This window comes from Pantherophis guttatus, chromosome 6, assembly GCF_059756535.1.
Source record: "Pantherophis guttatus breed Tessera chromosome 6, ASM5975653v1, whole genome shotgun sequence".
Taxonomy (NCBI): domain Eukaryota; kingdom Metazoa; phylum Chordata; class Lepidosauria; order Squamata; family Colubridae; genus Pantherophis; species Pantherophis guttatus.
Window position 1 is genome coordinate 66,419,726 of NC_142068.1, and position 13,545 is coordinate 66,433,270.

The following is a 13,545-nucleotide window of genomic DNA, read 5'->3' on the forward strand; positions in this document are numbered from 1 at the left end:
TGCTAAAAATAAATGTTTGAACTTTCTTATGTCATTTGCTAAAACAATTATTGCTAAACTCCATGCTGTATTAAAGCAGCAGAAACTCCCCCCCTCGGTTGAGCTACATTTTAAAAGAACATTGCCGATTGCACTAAAAAATAGGCAAACATAGCTCCCATTTTGAGTTAAAGAATAACCACACACCTTTGTTTTTAATGTTAATAATTATGCTGAAGACATCTACAGCCTGATTTAAAATTGTACAAAATGAAAAGCTGTTAAAAATGGAGCAGGTTGAAATGGGAGATCTATGTGGAAAATGCAACCGAAGCTAGTAGATTAAAGGACAAAGAAAAAAATATTTTAGATAATAAATATCTTACCTAAATTATCAGGCATTTCTGGAAACTGCTTCTGCACCAAGAAACTATTTTCTTAAGACCGAAAAAGAATTTCTATCCATACATGTTGCTTAATGTATTTTCTAATTACCATTATGACCATCATCTAGATTATAAAGCATTATTTTTCACCCTTGCAACTTTAAGATGAGACAACACAGTCCTTTCAGCAGCTGCAAAAAAGTTCCAACTTCTTTGCACTGTTCAGGTGATCCTGAGGGCACAGGTAACACATGGCCTCAATGACTCTCAGAAAGAATACTAATGACCAGATGAGTGCAAGGAATATAAATCCTTCCATTCCCCACCAATCAGTCAGAACTGAAGAAGCTTCTTGGATGAGAAGCAAAATATCTTCAAGGAAAACAAAGAAAGTCCAGTTGCCTCTTGAAAAAGCACCTTTGGGACAACTATGACCTGGATGACTGAGAATTTCCATAGACGTTAAGATGAGAATACAACTCCCACAATTTCCCAACCAGGGAATGAGACTTTAAGTCCAAATATGTTAAAGTTGCCAAAGCTCAGAAATATTGTTATAAAGGAATATCAGGAAAAATATATGGTTTATCTGTTACAACTATAGCATTGTATTACGGCTCAGTACAACACTATGTAGATTAGGGAGAGAAACTGGGCAAATGCCACTTAGTGAGCAGGGATTTATATCTTTAGCAATTGTAGGGTTACATTAAACAGAATCTTGCAAATCTGAAATCATCTCTCCTGTCCCTCACATTTGCTGTCCCCAAAATTAGGGAGAGCCCTTTCCGAGATGCTTTCTTCCCCTAGCCCTCCTTTAGACTTAAGATTTCATTTCATTTCATTTATCAGGTACTTGTTGAGATTATGGCTCTTCCTGCCATCTCCCATGGTCACTCCCACATATCCTCACACATGTTAACACACATGTTGTAACCCAATCGATGAATCAAAAGCTAATTAAATGAATATTGTAATGTACACACATCCAGAAAGAGAAGCTGTAAACCCCCTTTAGTTTGTCTCTGCCTCTGTCCAAATCTGTAGACCAATTCGGGCTTCAGTGAAGGTGTTTTGGTCTCCATTTTAAATGAACTTTAAACTGTCCACGGATTGAAACCGCAGCATCCAAGAGCTTAAAGTTTGATGGATGCAAACATCATGGATCGCAGTGGCTTTTTGGATAAAAGTCACAATAATTACAACTTTTTTTTTTTGTTTCTCAAGTAAGCCCCCCTTTCCCTCAAATTTCCAGAGGTCTGCAAAACTTCAATTGCCCTAAAATTCAATTAACTTTACAGCTTAAGAATATCTAAGAATGAAATGGAACAAATATGAAAGGAATTATGGGTGCTTTCAAGTAAGTAATTTGATGAGAGAAACATGGTTGACATAGTTATCTGATCAGTCAGGCTGGGCAAGCAGAAAGAGGAAATTCCATTTATTTCTATCCACAGATAAACCCTAAAAACATCAAAATATTACAGATGTCGTGATATTTAGACTCCTGTGAAACAGACCCCTTATATTTCTATCATGTTCTAATTAACTTTAGTATAGCAGGGGGCCTCCAGTAGCATTTTCCAGTGACACATTCATGTCTTAAAAGGAACGCAAACAATTTATCGTAGCAAACAGACAAGTCTAACTTGCTGAGAAAGAAATATTCTAAAAGTTTGAGAGAAAGTGGGCATGATTGGTTTTTGGAATTTTATTTGATATTATTTTTTCTATTAACCAGAAGAAAGAAGATGATAGCATGCAACATAATTATATAATGTATGGGCATAACATGCCTAAGTGTTTGATTTAGCTCACTGCAGATGGCTGGGATTTTATGTGGCCATAGAAATCATTGCCAGGCCAATAACTCCATTAGCAAACTTGGATCATATTCATACACAATCATACATGTCTTTAAAAGGCTATAATCATGTATTGCTTTCTAAGACTAGATTCTCAGTCATCCAGATCATGATTGTCCCAAAGGTGCTTTTTCAAGAGGCAACTGGACTTTCTGTTTTTACTTTGAAGACGTTTCACTTTTCATCCAAGAAGCTCAGAGTTAAAGAAGCTTCTTGGATGAGAAGTGAAATCTCTTCAAAGAAAAACCAGAAAGTCCAGTTGCCTCTTGAGACGTTGTAACAAATATTAAAAACCCGATACATTTAGATAAAAAAAAAAATTAAAACAGTGAGTCAACTCCAGCAGCATGAATTCATTCGTATGTACATGCATACATGCTTACAATTTATTGGCAGCATGACTATCAACAATGTTGGGTGGGTTACAGTTAAAAAGGACAAAACCCCCAAAAGGACAAGTGAATAGCCCAAAGACAAACATATTAAACAACCGCCTCCTTCCATGGAGCAGGGGCTCAATCTTCACCCCATCACAAGGTCCAAGAGAATAACCAGATCATTAATAGCCTGAATATCCTCAGGGTGGCAACCATCTGGATCAATGAGGAAACAGCATACCGGAAGCAAGCGCCATGATAAAGCATCCTACAGGTGACAGGTTGCGGACTTTTGTTCTCTAACCCCCCCCCCTTAACACCAATAGAAACTGGCCACAAAGAAAGAACAACCACAGAACAGTGCCCCTCCCTCCCAAACCTTGCAGCTGGTTCAGAAGAATACCATGATTGACAGTAATGAAAACTTCTGAGAAATCAAGAAGCACAAGGAAGGATGCATTATGCCCGTCCGGTTTCTGCTGCAGGTCATCAAATGTAAGCAATCTGCCTCTGTATTGTAAGACAGCAGGAAACCCAACTGAAAGGAGTCCAGTTCATCTCCTGGATCTTACAACTTACATCCTGCAAATGATACCTATAATACCATCAAGCAAAATCAGTCAATCTTTTTGGAGGGACTCGACAGGTGAATAAAAATGGTAAATCCAGTCTAAACATTGGCTAAGTATGCAACCATCAATAATAATAATAATAATAATAATAATAATAATAATAATAATAATAATAATAATAATAATAATAATAATAATATGGCATAGAAGCCATAAATACCTGGGCTATACCTGTGGTTAGATACTCTGCAAGAATAATTGACTGGACTCAGATGGAGTTAGACAATTTGGACAGAAAAACAAGGAAGCTTATGACAATGAATCATGCCTTGCACCCTAAAAGTGATGTTGACCGATTATATTTACCAAGAGCAGAGGGTGGTCGAGGACTCCTACAAGTAAAGCAGACTGTGGAAGAAGAAAAACGCAGCTTGAATGATTACATCCAGAAAAGTGAAGAACCAATGATTAAGGAAGTAAATAAAGGAGGCCTTTTAAAGACAACTAAAACAAAAGCAGAATATAAGAAAGAAGTAATTGAACAGCGAGCTGAAAATTGGAAAAGCAAAGCTCTGCATGGCCAATACTTGAAAAGTATTGAAGGCAAAGCTGACCAGAAACTAACTTGGAACTGGTTAAGATAAGGAGTACTGAAAAAAGAAATAGAAAGCTTTATTTTGGCAGCTCAAGAACAAGACCTAGCCACAAACTGCATGAAGGCAAAAGTTCAACATGTTATCACCAACAGCAAATGCCGCCTCTGTAATGAGAAAGATGAGACAGTCGACCACCTGATCAGTGAGTGCAGCAAAATTTCACAAACTGACTACCTACAACGCCATGACCGCGTTGCTAAGATCATTCACTGGAAATTGTGCCAGAAGTTTGGATTTGAGTACAGCAAAAACCACTGGGAACATCAGGTTGAGAAAGATTTAGAGAATGGGAAACTCAAGATCTTGTGGGACTTTAGGATTCAGACTGACAGGCACTTGGTCCACAACATACCTGACATAACAATAGTTGAAAAGAAAAAAGTATGGTTCATTGACATTGCAATACCTGGTGATGCAGAGATTAAAGATAAGCAGCAAGAAAAAATCACAAAGTACCGGGACTTGCAAATTGAAGTTGAGCGACTGTGGAAAAAGAAATTGTGTGTTGTCCCGATTGTAATTGGAGCTCTTGGAGCAATACCCAAAGGGCTACCCCGCTATTTAGAAATTCTAAATTTACCCGACTTGAACATTTTGACTCTACAAAAAACCACCTTACTCGGAACAGCTTACATCCTCCGACAATACCTTAACAGTTCCTAGGTCCTTGGTTAGGACTCGAACTGCTGAGCTATTAACCAGCCTCAAAGGCTGTGAATCTCACTAAAGATTAAATAATAATAATAATAATAATAATAATAATAATAATAATAATAATAATAATAATAAAAAATACTTTATTGATTAGTCATCAGGCCATATCAAAATATAAAATACAGAATAATAACACCATACAAACATAACAAAATACAGTAAAACCAGAAATAGAACATACAACTCGTATTTTTGAATTACCGTAGCAATTTATCCTATTAGAAATAAAAGCAGAAATGTGGTGATAGTTGAACAGTATCACTGGTAGATTCAGTTCTTTCTTTCTTTCTTTTTCAAATTTTCAAGTCCTCAAAGTAAAGAAAAGGAAAAGTGGTAGTGATTATGGTTACAGCTGACTTATATGAAGTGATTGTGGATGGATTGTTAACCAACTGAAAGTTTGGTCTGATCAATTAGAAAGTAGATGGAATTTTGAGAACTGTAATTTTAAGAGTGTAATAGGTATGATTTCATCAGGTATATCAAATGATCTTGTTTAATTAGTAGGCTTAGGTTTGAAACAGCCGTCTTGTATTTTTTAATACATATATATATGTATTATATATATACTAAATCTGTGTTTCTATGAATTGTTAAGTATCACTATTTTATCACTTATATGCCATTCAAGCAATTAACTACTATAACAACCTTGCCTCAGACACCCAATGTAAAAAAAAAGCCAGGCTTCCACATACCGCAACCCAATTTTAAAAATTTTAATCCGAAAAATCTGATGAAAATTAAAATAACAAAAACATCAAATTAGAAAACAGAAAAGTTTAAGACAACTGTCAGTGTTCAACTTCAAAAGAACTCTCGAATATTGGCTTCATAAAAACAACATCAAAAGGCATGAAAATTTGTTCCCTTCATACACCACGCACACTTAAAGAAGCATATTGATAATCACGTAAACATGGTGTTAGGCAAGCCATACAAAATAGCATCAATAACCGAAGGATGAATTGGAGTCTGGTTTGGCTGACTGGGACTTTTGCTCTGGTCTTCTTTCTCAACTCCAAGGGAATCAGGTGATCCTGCCAGAACAGAGCAAAATTCAAGTTACATCTTAAGACTGCGAGATTTCAAGAGCCCAGGCAAGTCTTTTGAAGAATTAGATTGAGATTTTTCTATTTGCATTTGGTGGAATTGAGTTCAGAACAGGGGTGAAATTCAGCCGGTTCTATCTGGCTCGGGCGAACCAGTAGTGGTGGCTGCAGGAAGCTCCGCCCACTCATGCAGACATCATGACGTTGGGGTTTTTGCAATGATTTAAGCCTCTGCACATACATAGAAGGCTTTGTGCATGTGCGGACGATGGCCCATGCGAGCAAAGCGAGTGCGCACGCGGTAAGTGAATTTCACCCCTGGTTCAGAACGTTTATTTTTGCTTGCTTCAACAGCCAGCCAGTGTGGTGCAATGGTTAAGATGCTGGACTGGCAGCTGTGAGTCTCCCTTCAGCCACAGAAGGATGTTTGGGCCAGTGGTTCTCTCAATCTACTGTGCCTTATACTGTTGTGAGATAGTGCAATGTATTTCCATGCTATAAGAGAAAGTTGTGCCATGTATGTTTCCCTGAGCTCCTGAAGGAAAGGCAGGAGAGATATTAAATAAATAAATAAATGTTCAGACCCATTTAAGCACTACATTATATATAAAGCCCCAATTCTACTTCCTATTCAGGAAATATCTGATTAATAAGCTTCTTCTACCTAGGAAAGAAGTGTCATTTAAAGAACTTTTATTAGTAACCAAAGAACTATCGTTTTGTTAGAAAACAAGGTACTGCCAGTTTCCTTGGAAAAGGCACACGCTGTATGAGTAGGGATTGTTGGCCAACCTCCTTGACAGGTTTATCAGCAGATGGTTGTGAGCACCTGTGTTACATTCTTTTTGTATGTTTCAGTGTCATGTGTATAAAGGCACTGAGCCTCTTCTGATAGGCCATTGTTTCTTGATTCAGGATTAGCTTTGCATTTCGGCATTTCGCTGGTGTTTTAAAGATTACTGAAATCACAAAGAATTGCATGTATTACACTCCAAAATCAGCTCATAGAATAACCTGTGACCTGAAGCTGTGTTATTGCAAAGGTTAAAGTAGTCTCCATATTCAATAGTAAAAGCTAGAAAATATCAAAGGCCAGCTAATGGTAAGGCTACCTGTCAGGAAATTCTGCCTTCTAGTTGATTGCCAGAAATTGTCCTGACAAACAAGACCTATTCAGAATGTACAGAAATCTCTTATCTCTAGTGAAATAGAAACCAGGTAACATTTATGTGACTGAGTAATGCATTTCAAGTATGAAGTTGGTATTGTAAGTTACAAATCCATCTGGTGGTGATACTGTTTAACCCACATTTTCCTATCTTATTAATAGCAATAGCACTTAGACTTATATACTTATATAACTCTTCATAGTGCTTTACAACCCTCTCTAAGCCGTTTACAGAGTCAGCATATTGCCCCCAATAATCTGGGTCCTCATTTTACCAGCCTTGGGGGGATGGAAGGCTGAGTCAACTTTGAGCCAGTTAAGATTAAACTGTTAGCAGTCGGCAGAGTTAACCAGTAATAGTGCATTCTAACCACTGCGCCACCATGGCTTTCTTATCAAGTAATAAGTTGTGGTGAACTTTATCAAACGCCTTACTGAAGTCCAAGTAAATTATATCTATAACATTTCGCTGGTCCGCTAATTTTGTCACTTTGTCAAAGAATGTGATAAGATTTGTCTGGCATGATCTGTTTTTGACAAACCCATGTCTGCCTCTAGGTGTTCGCAGATTTGTTGCTTATTTATCTTTTCCAGAATCTTTCCAGGTATTGGTGTCAGGCTGATAGGTCTGTAGTTTCCTGGATCTATTCCCCCCCACTTTTTTTTTGAAGATGGGAACAACATCAGCTCTTTCCCAGTCCCATCAGCTCCGGTAGTTCCCCAGTGTTCCAGGATCTTTAGAAGATATAGTTCAGTGGTTCTGTGAGCTTGTCTGCCAATTCCTTCAGAACCTTGGGGTGTAATCCATCTGATTCTGGTGATTTGAACTTGTCTAGAGTGGATGGGTGTTCTCTAACCATTTTCTTGCTGATTTTGGCTTACATTCCTAATCTTCATTTTACAGTATTTGATTTTTGGTAGGTTGGACTGTTTGTTTGTTTTTTTACTTTTGTGTAAAGACAGATGCAGTATTTTTTGTTCAAATTATTTTGCAATTGGTTTCTTCAGTCCCTATCTCCAAGTTGCTGCTTTCTACATGGATGAAACTGTATATTTTCCTTCATAGGACAAACACTACAATTCAGGAATACACTTTTATATTATAAATATATATATATAAACAATTTACTTTCTGGTGGCTTATCCCAGACCGTCTTTTTCCTCTGAAGAATACGAACAGCCTGTCCAGTTGTTTTGCCTACTTTTATGAAATCTGTAAAACAAGAGCAGTTGCTAAATTAAGACTCACATATACACAATAAAACAAATGCAGATTCAACATATAGTATTATATCTGTTACACAGTGGTGGGATTCAAAAATTTTTACTACCGGTTCTGTGGGCGTGGCTTGGTGGCTGTGGCAGGGGAAGGATACTGTAAAATCTCCATTCCCTCCCCATTCCAGGGGAAGTTTACTGCAAAATCCCCATTTCCTCCTGATCAGCTGGGACTTGGGAGGCAGAGAATAGATGGGAGTGGGGCCAGTCAGAGGTGGTATTTACCGGTTCTCCGAACTACTCAAAATTTCCACTACTGGTTCTCTAGAACTGGTCAGAAGCTGCTGAATACCACCTCTGGTGTTACACATTGGCTTTAGGCATTTACTATATATAAAACACCCCACCTCCCACCCTTGTAAACAAATAATTTCTAGCATCAATTTACAGATAGTCCTCATTTAGTGACCACAATTGGGACAACAATTCAGTCAATAAGTGAAGTGATTGCTAACTGAAACCACAACTGGGCTTATGATCTCACTTCACAGCTTTGCTTTGCTTAACGGACTTGTAAATATAAGGAATGGTTGCAAGGTTATTTTTTCATCATGTTGTAGTTACGAACAGTTGCCTGTACAAGGCAGTCACTAAGTGTGGACTACCTGTATTGCAACCTTACTAGGGCAAACAGGAGTTGCAGGCAATGGTTTGCAGTTTCCTTCAAAGCTAGTTTAGAGCTCTGACCTGGATTGTGACTATTCTCTGCCTTTCATTTTAAATGCAAAATAAATATTTGATTCAAGCATTTTTGAAAGTACAACCTTGATTGGAGAAATGGCTGTTCAGGGTTTGGACATAATGAAAGAATTGCTGGAGATACGGGAACTGCTTGTCACTTACTAGAAATGAACCAAACCCTGAATTTGTGCTGCTATTCATTATCTGTTCTCTAAGGTCATGGATCTTAGATTCAAAATGGCTACCCTTTGGCTGGCATGGGCCCACATTCACGGCGGTTGACTCTGTTGCAAAAGAATCAATAGTGATTTGTTCAAACTTAATACTTTATCTGAGTTAACAGGCCGAATCTACATTCAGCCTGGACTAGTGTACATACATTGATCTCTGGATTTCATTGTATGTAGCAATGCTAATTTCCTAATAAACATACTTAGGTTTTCAGCCTACATCCAGGGAAAACAAAGTATGATTCTGGCTTTAGCTGTTAACAGGGGAGCCTCCCTACATATTGTAGCTATGTTGGGGATCTGCCCTTAAAGATTTGTTATCCGAATGTTCTACGATTGCTAGTAGCAATAGGAAGTACATGCTTGTCTTAGCATCTCTTTCCTTGGAAAACTAGCATTTGACAATGGCAAGGTCTGCTGACAATGGATTTGTTCCTGCCTTGCCAGCCCATTCAGACTTTAAGTACACTAGAACAAGGAACCAGTCATTTATTCTTCTAGGAAGTTAAGTGGGAAACAAGATGTTAAATTCCCAACTTCTTCCGAAGGTCAAAGCTTCCCAAAAGTTGTACACTTCCTAGATCTTGTTCTTGGAATCTACCAAAGAAGAAAGCAGCATATAAATAATGCAATTGTATTCGGTAAAAGTATTTTAATATCTTTTCATAAGCTATGTAAATTAAAAGATGAATTTTTATTAAACGAATATTTAACAAAATTATCTACTGCACGAACACAGAGCTGTGGCGACCTAGCCATAGGACAGGAACACTGTTTATAGTTAATTCAAGTCTATACATGCTGTTCGCCTGGATTCGCCACCTTTATTATACGAAGCATAATTTGACAGGCAACTAAAAGTTATGCAAATGTGTAAAGCATCATAAAGCCCTTTTATTATTCCTAAGTTCCCACTGGATTTTATTTTTCATGGTTCAAACATTTCTGCAAATGTTACAGATTACATACAATTCAGTTACAGAAAAGAGTGTTATGTGATTTTAATCGAAAATTACAGTTCTATTTGCTTAGTGAGTGCCCTGCATGGATTTAGAGAATATCAGGTTTTCCAGAATTCTTGGTAATGTACAGGAATCCATGGCAAAAATGTAGAGTTTTTTTCTGAGAAAAAGATAACCTGTTCCAGAAAATTTAGGAGTCCAGATGATTCACTTTCTAAAATTAGAGATATTAATCAAAATAATGTAATAGAATCATGTTTTTCATTGAGATTGCTTTTACATACTTTCACATAAACTTTCTAATCGCATTGTATTTTCTTCCAGCGTAGTAAACCATTGGTTGAGTATGACAGAACGCACTCCAATAAGGCTTAGAATGATTGCAGTTTCAGTTGTCTTCTCCAGAGACAAGCGTAAAGAGCTTAAACAAAGATATTAAGAAACTTAAAACATAAAATTACAAGTTTTTTGAATAACTTGAATACAAAAGGCAAACACAAGGCATTCAAATTTTGTCATTATAGCCAGACTGCCAAGTTGCTATTGTAATTTCCTTACTTGTTCCTCATCAGTACACTGGGATTAAATATGGGATGTGCAAGTTATGAAAAGCTGTAATATGCTATGTAGATGTTAAGGACATGTGTGAAACATGTACTTTTGTTCAGAATAAAAGGGTCTCACTTGGAATGTTCCAATAAGACATTCTGAGTTGACAAGTGCTGTATCAGAACAAAATCTGGACAATTTAAGTGCTGTTTTTAAAATTTAAAACAACATTCTCAAAACACACTTTCTGTTTTGAAAATGTAACACTGAAAACCGGCATGATGAGTTTGAAGCTCTGTTGTTTTAATCAAAACAGTGGATTAATTTAAATTTTCTTCCAATCCTCAAAACAAGCAGAACATATATATTATGTCTGGGTTTGCAGTGCTCAAAAATTGAAATTCCGAGGTCAAGGCATTTTATTTATTCCATATAGTTTATTCCTAAAGTGTAATATAAGGACAATATGAGTATCTAGATGTATTTAAGTCACAGTTGAAAATAATATTTTAGTAACTATAAACAAATAGCAATTTAGTATCCATGACACAATGTACTCAGCTACATGTTTCCATAGTGCTTCAATTCTACTCTGGGTGATAACAATTCTTCAGGGGTAAATTTGACGATACACATGGGGATATGATGGACAGTTCTACTGTAAGTAGTAACTTATTTGTGTAATCTAGTATATCAACCCTGAGATTTTAAATTTGAAAAAAAGGTGTGAGAAATTTAACTGTCAATAGAAGCAAACCTAACATGAGCTGCGGTGGTGCAGTGGTTAGAGTGCAGTACTGCAGGCTACTTCTGCTGACTGCCAGCCTCCTGCAGTTTGGCAGTTCAATCTCACCAGGCTCAAGGTTGACTCAGCCTTCCATCTTCCGAGGTCAGTTAAATGAGGAGCCAGATTGTTGGGGGCAATATGCTCACTCTGTAAACTGCTTAAGAGAGGTCTGTAAAGCACTGTAAACTGGTATATGTCTATTGCTGTTGCTAACAGAGATGCTTTAAAATAGTGTGTTGATGGATATTAAATCACATCTAATGTAAAATGGAAGGCTTATTGGAACTTTATCTTGCATTCTTTTCTCTTGCAAGATATATGTTGTAACATTGATTTTACCTTTTTCCTTCATCTTGATTTCTTAATCGTATAAGACTAGGTTTGGAATGCACACGTCCTGAAAGTATAATCAATTGGCATTCTGAGGAAGAAAGAAACAGCAAAGCTGAGGTCAGTTCAGGAGCATCTCAAGACATGAAGGCAGATGCTTCCTGACTGAGTGATTCTTAAAGATCAAGGAACCTCCATAATCTTGTGGTGTAATACCTGGGACATCAAAAGAAGGGAGGACATCTTTTGGCAGATAGTGACACAGGTGAGCTTGGGCAAATAGAAAGCTATGAAGAGACTTGGAAGAAAGAAACAGAAGAGCGCCTAGGGGGAAAAAAACCTGAAACAATTGTCAAAATCAAGGCGCCTATGGGAAGCAACATAATTTGGGAGCAACATTTCACAACAGTAAAACCGGTCAGAGCTTCAAGGAATCACGAAAGGAAGCAGAATGTCTATTCTACTGGTTTCAGTCCTTCACTCTCTCATCTCAAAGTATCTCTCCAACCCAAACTTCTGCCTTTATCTCCTTTTCTCTTACTTCTTCTGTATTTTTGCAAGTTTAGAGATTAGCAAATAGAGGGTCCTTTTTTTATTTTGGAGAAATGAAGAGGGAAGTCAGCTAAAGTGACAGAGAAAGAGAAAAGAGGCAAAAATGGGCAAAGCTAAGGCTAAATTGCCCTAGCAAAACCACAACACAGTCAATACAGATAGTCCTTGATTTATGACCATAATTAGGACTGGAATCTCAGGGATCTGACCTATGTTTCTGCAGACCTTCAGAAGTGTCCCACTCTCCTCCATGCATGGAGGGAAATTCCTTTGAGGGATTGCAGAAACAGGGCCAGATCTTTGGGATCTGACTTCTGTTTCTAACACTCTTTGAAGGAGTCCCCCTCTCCTCTGTGTACAAGGGGGACGCCTTCAAGGTGCTGCAAAAACAGGGCTCAGATCTTGGGGATATGATCTTGGTCCTGTAGCCCTTTGGAGGAGTTCTCCTTCCCTTCGAACATGGAGGGGTACTCTTTTGAGAGGCTGCAGAAATAGGGCTCAGATCTTCACGATTGGATTTCCATTCTTGCATTCTTGCATTCTTCTTGCATTCTCCATTCTTCCATTTCCATTCTGTCTTGGGGGGGCAGGGAGGAATTTCAAGTCTGTGACAGGACGCATCAGCTTTCAATCTCCCTGACAGCTTCTCTGTTGACTTTCTAGAGAAGCTGGCAGAGAAGATTGCAAATGACGATCACATGATTGTGAGGTGCTTGGCAATTGGCCATAAGTGCGAAGATTGCCAAGCATCCAGATTGTGATCATGTGACCACAACATTTTAAGATGGTTGGAAGGGCTTTACACCCTTTCCAAGCCCGCTCTACTTTTGGATTCTTGTTAAACAGCTAATCATAAGTTGAGGACTATCTGTATGGAATAGGAACATTGACAATAATACATCCAAATCAATAAAAAAGAAATACATTCTGCAAAGAGAAAGGAAAGAGCCTTTTCAGGCTTAACTGAATCACCTGGGATGTTCATAGCAACTAGCTTGTCAAGTGCTACATGGGAGAGGAATCTTGCCATTGCAGAGAAAAAAAGCATACTGCAGTTATTCAATATGTATTCCCACTCTGTGTAACTGCAAGGGGGGAAAATCAAATTTTAATATTATTTTCTATTTAGAAGGAAAACCACAACAAAGTGTACTAGTACTATAACAAATGCAACCTTTCAAAATGGTCTGCCATTGTGTTCTTCCTAGCATTAAGAAAGAGTGACTGGCCCAAGGCCACCTAGGAGGCTTTGTGCGTAGAACTCACACTCACCTGGCTATCCCAAATTGTTTATTCTAGCCAGTCTAGAATACTTCTACAGTTAATATGGGATGGAAAGCAATTTATAATTTAATATTTAGAGATGTCACGGAATATCAGCATTAGAGAGGGATATGCTTTAGACAT

General features: G+C 37.7%; 1 protein-coding gene across 2 annotated transcripts in view; it reads right to left on the reverse strand.

Moving 5' to 3' along the window:
- Positions 1–5,253: 5,253 nt before the first annotated feature.
- CFAP46 (cilia and flagella associated protein 46) overlaps positions 5,254–13,545 on the reverse strand; it is a 93,852-nt gene continuing 85,560 nt past the window's right edge. For both annotated transcript variants that reach the window (XM_034436532.3, XM_034436534.3), the window contains 5 exons: positions 13,111–13,223; positions 11,596–11,677; positions 10,205–10,341; positions 7,899–7,982; positions 5,254–5,589 (listed from right to left, as the gene is read on the reverse strand). In XM_034436532.3, the coding sequence (XP_034292423.2) occupies positions 5,459–5,589; positions 7,899–7,982; positions 10,205–10,341; positions 11,596–11,677; positions 13,111–13,223 (547 nt within the window). In that variant the 3' untranslated portion in view covers positions 5,254–5,458. The remainder of the gene's footprint in view (positions 5,590–7,898; positions 7,983–10,204; positions 10,342–11,595; positions 11,678–13,110; positions 13,224–13,545) is intronic.